The 15,885-nt window shown below is 38.3% G+C and overlaps 1 protein-coding gene and 1 long non-coding RNA gene across 2 annotated transcripts; one reads left to right on the top strand and one right to left on the bottom strand.

Moving 5' to 3' along the window:
• Positions 1-1,024: 1,024 nt before the first annotated feature.
• LOC133725908 (uncharacterized) lies at positions 1,025-1,718 on the bottom strand. The gene is made up of 2 exons (XM_062153317.1): positions 1,640-1,718; positions 1,025-1,503 (listed from the first exon to the last, which is right to left on the bottom strand). The coding sequence occupies exons 1-2, from the start codon at positions 1,716-1,718 to the stop codon at positions 1,025-1,027; spliced, it is 558 nt and encodes a 185-aa protein (XP_062009301.1).
• An 11,198-nt stretch (positions 1,719-12,916) lies between these two features.
• On the top strand, positions 12,917-14,791 carry LOC133736076 (uncharacterized). The gene is made up of 3 exons (XR_009859397.1): positions 12,917-12,992; positions 13,542-13,609; positions 14,380-14,791. It is a non-coding gene; the product is annotated as an uncharacterized LOC133736076 (long non-coding RNA).
• The last annotated feature ends 1,094 nt before the right edge of the window (positions 14,792-15,885 follow it).

Below are 15,885 nucleotides of genomic sequence, written 5' to 3'. Positions count from 1 at the left end.
TTGCTTGAAAACCGTGGAGCTTGGAACTAGAGAATGGAGAGAGAGAGAGAGATACTTGACGTTTTGGAGAGAATTTTCTGAATGGGAGGGTAAAACGTCATGCCTAGGGGGAGTATATATAGGGGACGGCAAAGTGCTCTCCAAGCTTCATGAATCTTCTATTATTTTCCCAAGGAATTATCTGAAAATGCCACATAACTCCGACCAATCACAAATTGTCATGTAAGCCCTATTGTGTCGTCCAACCAATCATAAAGCTCCAAAATAATTCCCTAGTATATAGTTGCCGAATTTCCATGAATATATTCTGATTTTATACATCATTTTCGGCCAAACTATCTTGAGAGAAAGTAGGGAACGAATCTAGACTTGCTTTGGACATTTTTCTTGTTGCACACACTTCATCTTTCCTTAAAATTCTCCCTAGAAAATCTCCAACGTAATCTCTTAATATTTTCTTGATTTTCACGTTGTCTCCTTCTTTTCCTCTTGGTATTTCATGGCAAACACATATATCATCCCAAAAATATCTCTTTGACGTCACAAAACCCTAAATCCAATGGGCTTTTATCCATTTGCCGAAATCCACATTAATCTAGAAGGATCTTGGGCCTCCATGCATCATCTTCAAGCCATAAGGTCTCCTAGTGCCCCCATGAATCTTCCTCCAACGTCACTTTCCTTTATTTTTCCGCTCATGCTTCCTTGTTTGCTCAGGAATCTTGCTTTGACAAAGTTTCCTTTTCTGAACAGGGTTTCCTGGTTGAAACATGATTTCCTAGCTGGACCAGGAAAATTTCATTTCTTCGTTTCAGCTCATTTATGCAATCCTTGAGCTCCAACGTTCTCCAGCTTTTCTTTCTCTTTTCGAGCTCATTTCAGCTTTTTTGCTCCATAGGACCTGAAAATAGAAACTATTACTAAAAATGGAAACTTTCTCAAAATAGTAACTTTCTTAAACAAGAAAGATTCATTTAAGGAAATAACTAAGTAAATATGAGGAAATAATAATTAAAACGTCGCATTAAAATGCTCCTATCACTGGCTGCCCTGTGCAGTCGGAAGCCCGATGCTCCAATAAGCCACAGACCCTGCAGAAACCAACCATCTTCTCATACCTGGAAGTAACCCTAGCAGAAATCACATCCTTCCCGGTGCCAAATTCGAAAAGCATGGGAGGACAGGCTTGCTTCACAGGAGTTGTGGTCAGATGGGAAATGCGGACCCTAGCCTTCAAACCACAATGGATATTCGCTTTATCTAACTGAAGAACCTGACCCAAAGATGCATCGATCATGGAGACATCTTCAGTGGTCATCAGAATGGGAGGGAGGCCAAACACTTCCACCCAGACCGGGATCACAGGGATAGGCACCGCCTCCACCTCACAGCAGTCGTCATACGCCTCCAAACCAAACATAGAACGACCGTAAAACCACGGCCCTCCGAATAAGATCTTATCCCGTTCTTCAGTCTTGTTGAAACGCAGAATGAATCGATCACCTTGATTTCAGATTGAGAGTCTATTTCAAGCCCCAAACATTAGCCATGGTAGCCATGAAAGGACGTGAATCGAAGTTCTTCTTATGTGACAGAAGTCTTCCAATTGCATAGGAATGATTTGACATCGCAGACGAACCCGCAACCCCAAACGACACCCTTCCATTATCCTTGATTACGAGCGCAGCAGCCATACGAGCTGAGACCTCCTCCACCATCATGTACATACGACGGCTGTGCCAAAACTTTTCAACCCTAGAGAAACCCTAGCATAGAGTGTTTTCTCTTTTTTTGGCGACTTGTTATTCTGTGCAATCCAAAACTTATAAAGTATACAAAATATGAGAGAGTGAAAAACATTAAAATACAAAATAACGCTTTAGCAATACAAATTTGATAGTTAACTATAAAATCATGATAATACCAACTGAAATTGAAATTTATAATCATTAACAACTAGCCCTAATCTTATCATTTTATAACGAATGACTTTTAATTCATTAATCATATGCAAATCCATATGCTGATATATTTACCAAATTGCACCCATAGTTGGTCCTACATACTCAACGCCGGTGCGAAATTACTATTGTGCAAGCAAAGTAAATAAACTTCTTATACAACTATATTAAATTTAGGGATAATGACCACTTACCCATAAAATACCAAAATACATTCCATACACCCAACCAACTTATTTTTATCCCCACTCACCCAAAAGTTTTTCCTTTTTCTCCCAACTATTCCTTTCACTTAATCCTTATTCCATTACCTACCCTTTCTCTTTCACAATCATTTCTTTTTATCATTTCCGTTTTACTATTACAGTAAACAGTAAGTTTTCTTTATTTTTTGACGGAACATGGTGGGCCCAATTTTGAAATTGTTTGTTTAAATAGTAATTACAGCTAAAATTCATCCTCTGTATTCAAAGGTAAATAGTTAAACTTTTACTATTCATAATTTCGATCGTTGACAGACTTGAGTTAATTGCTATCTGTAATATTACGAGCAAGGAATTGAAAAAAGAAAGAGAAAAATTGAGAAAATTGAGAGACTATAGAGAAAGTCTTAAAAGAGAAATTCCCGATTACTGGAATATCATCTTTAGAATTCAGACAAGAATTTATAAAGTTGAGCAGAATATTGAAAATCTCTTATATACGCTTAAAGAGGAACAAAAACCTCTTGATTATATGAGCATTGGTTAGATCCGCAAATAACTGGTATCAGAGCTTGCAAAGAGCTCAAAAGGAGAATCCCCAATGGGGACAATGTCTGATTTAATATTAGAGAAGTTAAATTCTCTACTGAAATCTTCTGATGAGAAATATCAGAACCTGCAGAAAGAATTATCTAGATGTCAAGATCATCTAGAAAAACTACCTGCTATAATCCACCAATTAGAAAAATTGGAAAACAAACTGGATTATATCAAGGAACTTCCAAAAACGGAAGAAGAAAAGCTAACAAGTGTTAGTAGAAAAATCAATGAACAGCAAAAAACGCTGGATTCTATGAAAAATATACTGAAGGACAAGAAAGTGCCTACAGTAAAAACAAAGAAAGCTAATGGATTCAAACCATTAGAAAAACCAGAAAAGAATCCTGTTCCAAATATGATTTTTCTGGAACCATCTACTAGTTATACTAGTAGTCGGTATGAAAACCCAAAAGAAACTCGAGATGTTAACATGATGAGCATTTTCGGAAAAAAGAAAGGAGTTCAACTCCTAAATGCTGAAGAGTTCGAATACAATGAAATCGAACATGAGGTAAAAAACTCCTCAATTCCAAAGTTAGATTTCAAACAAATCTATAAAAGAGGAAAATTTGACCTGATGGATAGCCATCATTTCAAATTATTGGAATTTACAACCCCCTCTACAACAGGAGAAACATATCTCTTGATGATCACTCCTGCAGAAGTTGCCCAAGCAAGATCAAAAAATTATCAATTTATGCACATTGGAGCAGTCCAAGTAGGCATAAAACTTCTTGCTCGAGAAGGCATAAACTGTTCAGTCCTATGTGTCTTACAAGACAATAGACTAACAGATTTTCAAGCTAGTCTGTTAGGAACACTTGAAGCATCCTTATGCAATCAAGTGGCATATTTCAACTGCTTACCAAATTTCTCAACCAGCTTGAAAGATGCAGCTCACTGTCTACGACTGAGAGTCAAGACAGATGACATATCTATGAAAAAGGATATGTAAGAACTCGCAATAGTATAAAGAATATACTATAAACTGATGAGTACCACAGTAGAACCTAAGACAAGGATATCAAATATCCCAGGTCTTACTACTGGATTCCTCACCAGTCAGAAGAACCATTCACAACAGATTCACAAGGTTGCTTGGAATGAAGTAACTTTTCCTATTGAATGGAAATTATCTGGTCCGAAACTACCAGCAGAAAGTGCAAAAGCCAAAATTTATGAAAGCAAAAAGACTGGAGAAATCAGTCTAAATTTTGACAATCACAAGAAAAGTGATGTCTGTCCTGAAAATATCAGGATAAACAAAAATCTTCTTAGAAGAAGCTACAGCACTAGAGAAGCTAGTAGCAGCGGTACCAAATTCTCTGTTGAAGAACCAACAGACATCGTCACTGAAGAAGAGCTAGAAGCTGATCTAAACAGACCAGTTAATATGCTTAGAGCACAAAAGCTCTATGACCTCTATGATGAAGCAGAATCTTGAGAAAATCCTGAACGATTAGAAAAACTAATCGAAGAAATAAAAATTTTCAAACCAGGAAAAGAAAGAAAACTCCTTCCCTATCAAGATATTGAAATGGAAGAAGGAGAAAACTCCAAAACAGTCATCATTAGAGAAAAGGGAAAAATAAAACTCCCTATACAGAAAGCCCCTACGGGAAAAAATGGGGAAAGAAATTCTCAAAGATTTGTCGCAGAGGACAATATACCCAGAGTACCAATTTCCTCTTATGGTATCTGGCTAAATCTAGACAAAGCTCTAGACAAGAGAAAAACTCTTAACCAATGGGTTGATAGCCTGATGATGGCTTCTGCTCTTACCCTTGGAAAATTCAAGGCACCAGATCTCCAGGTGTACTACGAAACTACTCTCACTGGAGTAGCAAAAAAGTATTACTTCTCATTTAAAGAGACTGCCAAAGGAAAAGACTGGCTAGAAGAAATCAAAACTTCGAAATCTCCGTATGATTTTGCAGTACCCCTGTACGATCAGTTCTGTGGAGATCTCTCAAATTTAAGTGAGAAGGCTAAAGAAACGGCCAAATCAAATATCTATGCTCTCAAAATCTGTGACATGAGATATTTTGAAGAATACTTGAATGAATTTCAAGACTATTACTGTACGATTGGGGAACTAGAGAATACTGATCTAGTTAACCTATTGCACAGAAAACTCCCTGAACCATGGAGAACAGCTGTAAGAGAAAGCATAGCTGAAAAACCAATTGAAAGATTTTCAGTTGGGGGAATTGCCGACAGAATCAGGCAATTACTGAAAGAACAATGCAAAGCCAATCTTAGAGCAAAGATGGCTAAGAAACAACTCAAAGGAGTTGAAAATTTCTGTTATGGAATACTTGATATGCCAACCAACTGGGGATGTCATGAATCCAAGTTCCATAGAAAAAGAAAAGAAAAATATTACCCCAAAAGATTTAAGAAGGGTAATAAGAAAAGAGATTGGAAATTTAAGAAAAGTTCCAACTTCAAAAAACAACAGGATGAAGATCCTAAAAAGAATTTCTTCAAGAAAAGGAAGAATCACCAAAACAACCATCAAAATAAACAGCCAAACAAGAAAGCTTGTAGGTGCTGGTTATGTAAAGCTGAAGGGCACTATGCCAATGAATGCCCGGAAAAGGGTAAAAGATCTACTAAAGCTCTATTTGATGAATACTAGCCTATAGTGGAAATAGCAAACATGAAAGGCTACGAAATAGCCTATTTTGATGATGAAGAAGACGACAGGTCAGTTTACTCTGCCTGGAATGAAGAAGAATCATCATCTGACTCTGAGACAGATTCTGAAGTAGAGTACTTAGAATCTAGACAGATGAATGTTCTTAAAGTCAAAAACTGGGAAGAAAGCAGGACAGAAGCAATACTGTCTTCTTATCAGGTAAACCCTGGTACATTCGTTTGTGACTACTGTCTATGTCACGAAAAGAATGGTCTCCCTATGTTTTGTGAAGAGTTAAAAAAGACTTATCACAAAGAATGCTTCATAGCTGAAGCAAGAAGAAAAACCAGGCATGGATCTGCCAGTTGGTTGAACAAGAATATGAAGAATATTTCTCTAAGCAAAAAGAGAAAGAAGTAGAAACTTTGTTCCAAGAAATCATGGAACCATCTTCCTCAAAAATAAAGGAAGAAAAAATCGATAAAAATATAGAACTGGTTGAACCACCAGAAATTGTTCCAGAAGAATGCAAACCATTCATACCACAGGAACAAGCTCAAGAAAATGAGCTACAACAATCGAAAGTCGTCTCTACTAGTAGATACAGCAACTACATAGAGATTGGACTAAAATTCCCTGATCACAAGAAATATCATCTACATGCCTTTGTAGATAATGGATCGGGATTCTCTGTTGCAAAGAGATTTGCAATTCCAGAAGAACTCTGGAAAGAAGATAAGAAAAGAACTGCTACTGGTGTCACGTTTGACGGAAGTCACCTTACCATGAACAAAGTAGCAAAAAATGTTCATATCACCATTGGTGGAGGAACATTTATCATCCATAATGTTTGGCAATCTGAAGGCCAAGGATCTGATTTCTTGTTGGGAAATGATTTTATTCTCCAACAGAGATTCATCCAGGATGAAGAAGCAATAGGCTTCAGAAAAGGAGAACGGGTGTTCTGGGCAGATAGGCTTACTCAAGCCAAAAGTGTAGTAGGTCCAAACTTTACTACCCAATATCAGAGATCACAACAGAATAGTGGTGATCTTACCCCCTACCAACCCAAATTCGAACCCATACTCCAAATCAAACAACAAGAAGAGTTACTTGTTGAAGAATCTTCTGAAGAAGAAGAAGAAGAAGAAACTAACAAAAATGAAGAAGCTAGTTTTCTCCATGAGCATAACCTCAAGCACTTTCAGAACAAGCTTGAGTCTCAGAAAATTCCTACTCTTGATAAAATCAAGAAACTACTCGAACAGAATATCGATGTAGACCCTCAGAAATTTTGGGAAAAAAACCCAGTGGTCTGTGAATTAAGATTACATGACATGAATGCTATCTGTCATGTCAAAGCTATTCCTCAGTATAAAGAGGAAGATCAGAAAGAATTCAGAAAAGATATTGAAGATCTCCTGAACAAGAGATTAATTCAACCTTCCACTAGCCCTCATCATGCTCCAGCATTCTACGTGAGAAATCATGCAGAAAACCTCAGAGGAAAAGCTAGAATGGTGATTGACTACAGAGATGTCAACAAGAAAACTGTCAAAGACGGTTATCAAATTGCTCAAGTACGAGTACTGATCAACCAGCTCAGAGGAGCTAAAGTCTTTTCAAAATTCGATGCAAAGTCGGGTTTTTGGCAAGTCAAGATGCATCCTGAGAGTGTTCCTCTCACTGCATTTGGAACACCACAAGGTCATTACGAATGGTTAGTAATGCCTTTTGGTCTAAAGCAAGCTCCCTCAATCTTCCAAAGAAAGATGGATAACATCTTCAAACATGTTGCGGAGTTCTGCGTCGTCTATATTGATGACATCGTTGTCTTCTCCAAAAACAGAGAAGAACACATGAAACACCTCCACGAGGTTGTAAAGCTGATAGTTCAGCATGGAATTATCCTAGGAGAAAAGAAAATCTTCTTGATCCTCGATGAAGTTGATTTCCTAGGAATAAACATCAAGAATGGAGTAATAAAACTCCAACCTCACATCCTCGAGAAAATCTGGAAATTCCTAGATAGAATTCCTGATGCTAAGAGTCTAGAGAGATTCTTAGGAGTCATAAACTATGGGAGAGATTTTATTCCCAAAATCTCAGGACTAACAGCAATGTTATCTCCTAAAACAAGTTCCAAAAGAAAATGGAACTTCACAGAAGATGATGAAAAAATTATGAAGCAGATTGTTAACGTTAGTGACCGAGGGCTCTAATTAACGATAAATAAAGAGAGAGAGAGAGAGAGGGAACGACACAAGCGAAGTATAGTGGTTCGTCTCCCGCCTTAGCGGGAGACTACATCCACTTGAATGTTGTACTAATGTGTTGAGCCTTGCGGCCCAAGTGGATTACATGAGTGTAATGGAGTGTGTTGAGTTGTGGGATGAGGCATTCCTTTTATAGGTGAAGGAAGTCATCTCCTTTACATTTTCTTAGATGTGGGACAAGTAACCACCATTTCTAGTCTAAAAAGCTTAGTTGTGAGGGCAACTTGGCAAGGCCGGGAAGGTGGCTTCCCGGCGACGTATTTGCCACTTCCGGATACCGTAGCGTAGCTTGAACATAGGGCTACGGGATGTATGTCTCGGTTGGGCCTCACCATGGCTTGTGGGTGTCCCAAAGAGGGTGTTACTTATGCTTGGTGATGTAGCAAAGTAGCTTGCTAGTACAGGTATCTACACAGATAAAAAATCTCTGCAAGAATCTCCCTCCTTTACCACAACCAGAGGAAAATGATGAAATTATCCTCCAAACAGATGCGAGTGATAATTACTGATCCGGTGTTGTCCTGGCAAAAACACCGGGAACTAACATTGAAAAGATCTGTAAATTTTGTAGCGGCAAGTTTAGCCCTGCAGAACTAAATTATCCCACAGGGGAAAAGGAAATTTTGGCCGTCAAGAAAACAATTTTAAATTCTCCAGCTTTTCTTGGAAAAACCTTTACTGTCCGCACCGATTGTGCTAGAGTAAAGAATTTCAAAAATTTTAAACTCGATAGAGGAAGACTAGCAAACTGGCAATTATTTCTTAACCAATATGATTATAATGTTGAATTAATTGCAGGAAACAAGAACTATCTTCCAGACACCTTAACCAGAGAAATGGCAATGTTTAGCTGAAAAGATGACGACGAAGGTCGCAATCCCAGAAGCAGAAGAACTGGGAAAGAACATGAAACTGCTGAGGATCCCAAAGAAAAACTCCTCAAAAGGTTTCAGCTAGGTCCAAAAGGACTAGCCTCAACTGATCAATCCCAGGGTAAAGGATTGGCTAGCCCGTCTCAAACGGCAGACAGTAAAGACTTATCAAGACCGTTAAAGGCTGTTGCTTTGCCAAAAAGCAAACCTACTCCAACTGGAGTAATTAATGTTTTTAATTATGAACTTCAAACATTTGACGCTCCTGTGTTCAGAACTGGCAGGAGGCTAGCTTACCACCAGAAAGCGATTTTGGATAATCTCCTATTTGCCTTTCAAGAAAGAAGCAGTGGTCTGATGTTCCCAGCTCTCTTCACGCTAGCTGAAGAACTCTATGAAAATGCTAGACCACATTTTGAAGAAGTTCATACACAGCAGAGTGCTGTTCGGAATGAAAAAATTCACTTCCTCGAAGATCCAAAAAGTGCTAGAGTTCCTATCATAGCACTAAAAGAATCAGATTGGTTTGAATTCCACAGTCTGATAGGAAGTCATAATTCTGAGGCCTGTATTCTTCCAACTCTCTTCATTATTGCTGGACCTTATGTAGGAAGATACTTAGTCAATGTTCAGAGTGAGCATCCTCAAGAACACAAGCTTTGGCTTGTTGAAAATGGCTTTGTCCATAATCTATGGACCAAAACAAATGATGATCTCAAGGGTCTTCCCCCTATCATTGTCAACACAGTCAAAAATGTTAGAAAAAATGACTGTATGTTGCGACTGAAGTTCATATCCACACCACCAGATTGGATTCACAAGACAAACGGTGAAGTGGAATACATTTCTCCTTATCATTATATAAGGATTATCCAGAGAAGATATCTTCAGCCCGCCTGTGTTGGATACAATGGCCAGCCAAATTCAAGCATTCGATGGATGAAGGCCATGTCTCTAGAATACATCAAAAAGATCATCTCTGAAGATACAAAGAATACTTTCCTGGCAGCAGGAGAAAAAACAATAATCACTGCTTACGATCATCCTAACGTAGTCAGCAGTGACCTTTTCCTTTCTCTCACCAGAAAAGAGATAGACTCGACACTGGCATGCTTACAGTGGGTTGAAAAGCTTGAAACAGACAACCACTACAAAATGTATGTTGATACAGATGTCGAATACAATGCAACAACTGCTCGTATGGCCAAGGCAGAAAACAACTCATTTGTCCTTGGTCACAATTCAGAGACAGACGAGAACATGTGAAGCAGCCGGTGTAGAAATCACCGAAAGTACTTTTGGACTCTTCCCTAAAGCTACTTTTGCTTTTCAGAAAAGAAAAGGTGAAAAACATTTCACCTAAAGGAATCTGCTTTTCCCCGTCCGACCTCCATCATCAGGAGCACTCAGGAAAGCAGGAAATCACGGAGTTGTTCTGTACATTTTGTTGTTTTAAATTCTAGTTTGAGTTTCGCTCCCTATATAAGGAGCCTTAGGTTTCATTTGTAAGACGTTGAAAAATCTCCTCACATCAAAAAACTTCCCCCATCCAAAATAATTTAGGAACTTGAGCAGAAGAGTCTTCTCTCAAGAAAGAGGAATGTCATAGTAGCAGTGTGATCTTTCTTTCCTGTCTAGTGTGAAGTGTGCTTTTATTACAAGTATCTGTAATCATTCTCATGGATAGCTAAACAGCTTTTTAGCGCTGTTTACCTGAGAATGAGGCTCTGAATTCTTAGCTTGTAATTATGTTTAAATAACTGATTTCAGATTGCTCATCCACTTCGTCAAGTACTTTTATTTTTCAGTTTATCTTGTTTATAATCTATGTTTAGCCTTATTCCTGTTGTGATGCCCCGGAAATTCGTATTTATTTTCCAGAATCTAAATTGTGGTTATTGGACGGTTTCGTGGCTCGTGGACGGAGCGGAAGTGTTCCGGACGAATATTTAGTCGAATATTTTGGTTTTAGGGGGGTCACAAAGGTTGACTTTTTATTCGTTGGGATTCTCGGAAAACTTCCTTCACGGATATTGTAGAGCGCGTCGATACGATTTCGTGGACATGTTGAACGCGAGAATTGGAGTTCGTATGAAGAAGTTATGGCCATTGGAAATATTTTCCATTTTGGAATATATGGGTTTTTTCCGAAAAATTATCAGAAAAATCAGAGTTTCCATTTTGGGAAACTTTTCTCTCTCTTCGGTCCCGACCCCCGTTTCGCCCTCTCCCCTTCGTCGGCTTCATTCTCCCTCCTCCGGCCACCATAGGACGTGATTCAAAGTGGGTTCACTTCGCCTCAATCCCCTCGTGATGTCTGTGGAAGAATTGGAGCATGAAACGAGCTGTGGAGGGCGGTGCAAGGCCGAGAAGTTTGGCGGCGGATCTGCGTCAGACCCAGATGTGAACTTCTGTTTCCGGCCACCATCGCCGGTGTTTCTTGAGGGCTTTTGGAGCTCGGAGGAAGTAGATGCTTTCTCCCAAGGTGGCTTGCAACGATTCAAAGTGTGGAGGTCGAATTTTGAAGATTGTGATTCTAGGGTTCTTCGAATTTCTGAACTTGCGAGGTAAATTCCGGCCAAATGGCTTTGATTCAAGCTTTGTGTTAGTTATGAAAGTTGCAATTGGAGTTGAGATGAAGAACTTTGGTGTTGGAAGTTTTGTCAAATTTTGAATTTGGGGGGCGGTGGCGCCGCCACTGTGGTGGTGTTTTCCGGCCGCTTCCGGTCACCCCAGGGACAGTTTTTGTTCCTAATTTAGACATACTCGTCGATACGAGCATTTCGATATATAGTTTGTAATTTTTGGAAATCGTATGAGCAAGTTATGGATTTTCAAAGTTTTAGGGTTTTCGGTTTTCGATCCATGAGGATCCGACTATCCAATTGACTTGTAGTTTTGTTATATTGATCGTATAAGTATTCCGGAGGCCTCAGGTGGTCTCGGATGAAGTTTCGCCTCGATTGGCATTACTTTTGGGATTTTAGTTCAACGGGGGTTCGAACTTTAATCGTTTCGATCCGTATACTAAGTTGTGATGCATTTTACTTAGGTGATTGATGGAGTGTGTTCTGTACTTTATCTCGGCTGTAAGAGAAGACGCAGCGGGATTTAGAGGTGAGTAAATCTCACGTGGTTCATTTACGAACGGATTTAATTATTACTCGGAATTACTTGTTTAATTGTTAAATCATTTTCGAAACAAATTATTTGTTTTAAAATATATGAACTTGATCGACAACGGTTCATGGGTAAGTTAAAACAATGTTTTGATATAAAATGATTTTCGAGAAGTATAAATTATACTATATACTAAAGTTGGTGATCTACTGTTCATCAGCTTAGTAACAGTGCCGGCTTGAGCCGAGCCATTACATGAAACTAAAGTTGGTGATCTACTGTTCATCAGCTTAGTAACAATGTCGGCTTGAGCCAAGCCGTTACATGAAAAGACGATTTTGCCCCTGCTTGCTGTTTCTTGCTTCAACACCTGGGCTGCTGTTCAGTGCTATCGTGTCTTTCCTACTTCGCTCCACAGAGAGGTAGACTAGATAGTGTATCACAGACTTGCCAAAACCAGTACCAAGTTCCTCGATTCGACCGCCGGCGGTAGAAGCAGGGGAATGCCGAAACCAGTCGGACTCGGCCGGAGAATAAGCAAGCCTACCCTTAGCGACCTCGAAACACCGTCATTGCCGCAAGGTGAAGACGACCACTTGAAACCACCATGGAGAAAAGACAACAAATCTGACCTTCTACCCAGATCCCACCCTTCCATCACCAACTCTTTCCGTCCAATCAAAGCCCGATTTCGTTGACAACGCCAAACCAACCATGCTTGAGCGACCTCCTTTTCGCTCTCTCAAATATCCTTCAAATTTCTTGATTGTGATTGAGGTAGACGCATCGCTTTCATCTTCCACTTTCGATTGAGGTGGCAACTTTTTGATCAAATCAAAGGATCCGATTGAGCAATCAGATGTCTTTGAGATTTTGAGCTTCGATCAGGTGAATTTTTTATTTGGTTGATTTGTTTTGAATTTCGGTGCATGTAATTTTCGGTAGGTTTGTGTGGGTTTGCATTTGAGCTGTGTTTGCACCGCTTAATTGGTGGAATGTTTGAGATGGTTTCTGTGGGAATGTTTGGCCAAATTGTTTCATGCATGTTTGGCCTTGAGTATCTGAGGATTTGATTGTGGTATATGTTTTATGGTTTATGTTTTTTGCTTTTTGCTTATTTCTGTGGTACCCGATACGAATTTTTTGTTTTTATGGTTTATATTTGTTTTGAATTTGTGACTTTTTTAATCTACTGTTGGGGTGGTTTTCTGATTTGGTTTCTTGGCTATTTGGGATTTGTAGGGTTGCAATTGGTGATGGCTTCGGTTGCTGTGGTTGAGGTCTGAGTTTTTGATTTGGTTGGATGTGTGGAAACTAAGGTATGCTGTTGAGGTTCATCTCTTTTCTTAATTTGTATGACTTATTTTTTTATTGTGGTGAGGAAAAGCATGCTCTTTTATGTAATGTTTGGTTGGCATGTTAAAAAAAAAGGATTCAAGTGCTTAATAAAAGTCTTTTTGTTCAAAAGTATATGCCAAAACAAATCAATGTAATTGAAAGTCGATGAATTATTGTCCATTGGAGCATTGTATGGAGTTGATCATTGTTTCTGTTTTCTTTCGATGGTGTGAGATTAATATTAGAATGAGCATTTGTCTATGACATGAAATTTGCTTCCTATGTTTGACCATATTTTTAACACGCATTTCTACAATTTTTTCTTCATATCCGCCACTTAAAAGGCAACAATTCTTTGCTTTCTCATATAACCATGTTTCAATTTACCCATCATTTGAACTCTTCAACTCTCTTCATATAATTCTTAAATGTGATTTGTTTATAGTTTCTTTCCATGCATTTAGTTTCTATTGTTTGGTTTGGTCTTTTGCATAACACCCATTATTGAGTAGTTTGTGGTGATTTTATAGGGGTTAGATTGGCAAAAGCTGTACAGAAGTTGGGAAGATAATCCGGATGTCAGTTGTATTGCACTAAGGTAATTGTGTTTTTTCTTTTCTTTTCCTCCCCGTTGCCAGTTGCCACTAATTTGGTTCTTTAACATGAGCTGCTATTCTTTTCTCCCATGCTATAGATGATATTGCTTGGTTTTGATTACACAAGTGGTGACTTATAAAAAGTGGTTTTAAATTTTGAAGGGCAGTGGCAAGGCATTTTGTGCGGATAGAGATAGACAGACATTAGCAAGAAAAACAAAAAGAACACAAGCCAATGTTTCATGGAAAAGGACACACCCTGAACTGAAAAAGTAAGCCAATCTTATGCATCGCCTTTGTCGAATTCTCTGCAGTCAGATTCTTATTTACACTAACTGCATGACCTTTTACCTGCTTTTTTCTCCAACTTAGGGTAAATGATATTCCATTAAGCATGGTTAAAGTGAGTATCTATCTCCCCTTTTGCATATCTCAGGAATGAGAAAATGTTGTTTGTATGTTTGAATGACTGGAATTGTATCATTCAGATAATGTAACTGCAAAGGCTTATGTCCTTGGTGAGTGATGCAAAGACTGTAAAATCCCTTACACCAGTAATAATGTATAGCCACACCCTTTAAAAGTAATTACTGGCAAATGATTTTGTGAATTCCAATCTGTGTTTGTTTAACAAATGCACCAAGCTGTTTCTTTTACAGAGTTGCATAGTTATTCGATCATTTGGTCATGTTATTCCTTTGAGTCCTGTGAATGCACTTCTTGCTCATTCATGTGCTAATTATTTGACATTTTGTTTGGGTATACCATATAGACAAATGATGAAATCAAAATGGTTGAATTAGAAGCTAAACTTGGCAGTGAGATGAGCAAAATTGAAGGCCTTACTGGCAAGTCTTCCAAGCTACTAGCATTTTGCTGACCAAATTTGATATGCTGAGCGTTGTTTCTTCCCATGTTGCAGACAAGGAAAAAGGATTGTGTTTCAAATCTTTTTGAGCATGATACTGGTACCCATGGCTTATGAACTATAATATGTAAAAGGTTTCCAATAACCATTTATAGTTGTTCCAACAGTGATTGTAAGTAAGATTGTTCCAACAGTGATTGTAAGTAAGAATACTCAATATTCTTATAATTCCAGTGGTTGATCTCATATTATGTAACGTCAATGCAGTATTATAAAACCCGCAGCAACGCGCAGGTACTGTTTCTAGTTATAAAACTATAGTTGGTATTAGTGGCATCCCTGAGTGGATGGCTACGTATATATATATATTTACGTGAAATATATATATCTTGGTGGAATTGAGTGTGTAGTTTACTATTGTTGTGCAATGTGATGTTGAAGAAAATATATGGTTTTGGAAATAAAAGATGGTTTTGTTGGCTTTGAGTTTTGAAAGAAATAGGTATGGTTTTGGTGATGGTTTGAGTTGAGAAACAATATTTGGAAAATGATTTCTTTATTGTTTGAGGCTGTTGGAGATGAGGAAACAATAGTATGTGATGACCTGTGTGGTGATCTGCGTGATGATTGTGTAAATGATGTGAGTTGTTGTGAGGTGATTTATTTGAAGTTGATGGGTGATCATCGACTTTAGTGTTGATGGGTGATCATCAACTCTAGTGTGAGTTGTTGACCTGTGTGATGATCTGTGTGATGACCTATGTGGTGACCTGTGTGGTGATCTTTGTGATGAGCTGTGTGGTGGTTGGCGTTATTAATGGATGTTTTTAGTAAATGTTTCTATTTATTTCTATTATTGAATTGTTTGTTTTCTTGGTAATCTCCTGAACTAAGTTATATGCAGGGATTACTGCCTTTTGTATTGTTTGTTTTAAATGTAATCTCCTGAACTAAGTTATATGCAGGGATTACTGCTTTTTGTATTGTTTGTTTTAATGTAATCTCCTGAACTAAACTATATGCAGGGATTACTATGAATTCTTTTGTTTTTTTCATGTGATCTCCTGAACTAAGTTTCTATGCAGGGATTACTGATTTTGCTTAATTCTTATTGTGGGTACAGTTGTGGGTTGTGATATGTAATGATTGGAAAATGAGTTGGGATGGCATGATTTTGGCAACCGCGTTATGTTGTGGGAAATGAGTATGATTTCCTGGTTGTGCCGTTGAGGCAAATGAATGGTGATCTGATAGATTGTGGGAACGTAAAATGTTTAAAATATTGGGAGTTATTTGTATGATTGGAGATTGTGGGAAATAAGATAAAATGAATTGAGAGACAGAGCATGTGGGTTTTTAGTTGGGTTGAAATTATTGAGCATGTTATTGTTTAATTTGAACTTGACGTTT

The sequence above is a fragment of the Rosa rugosa genome, chromosome 1 (assembly GCF_958449725.1).
Source record: "Rosa rugosa chromosome 1, drRosRugo1.1, whole genome shotgun sequence".
In the NCBI taxonomy this organism is placed as follows: domain Eukaryota; kingdom Viridiplantae; phylum Streptophyta; class Magnoliopsida; order Rosales; family Rosaceae; genus Rosa; species Rosa rugosa.
This window is presented reverse-complemented; position numbering and strand designations above follow the sequence as displayed.

Bases quoted from the DNA above. Each gene is read 5' to 3' on its own strand.
- LOC133725908 (XM_062153317.1), bottom strand. From the start codon at position 1,718: ATGGTGGAGGAGGTCTCAGCTCGTATGGCTGCTGCGCTCGTAATCAAG. The intron at 1,504-1,639 runs GTTCGTCTGCGA...TCTGAAATCAAG, and splicing joins GGTGTCGTTTGGGGTTGCGG to GTGATCGATTCATTCTGCGT.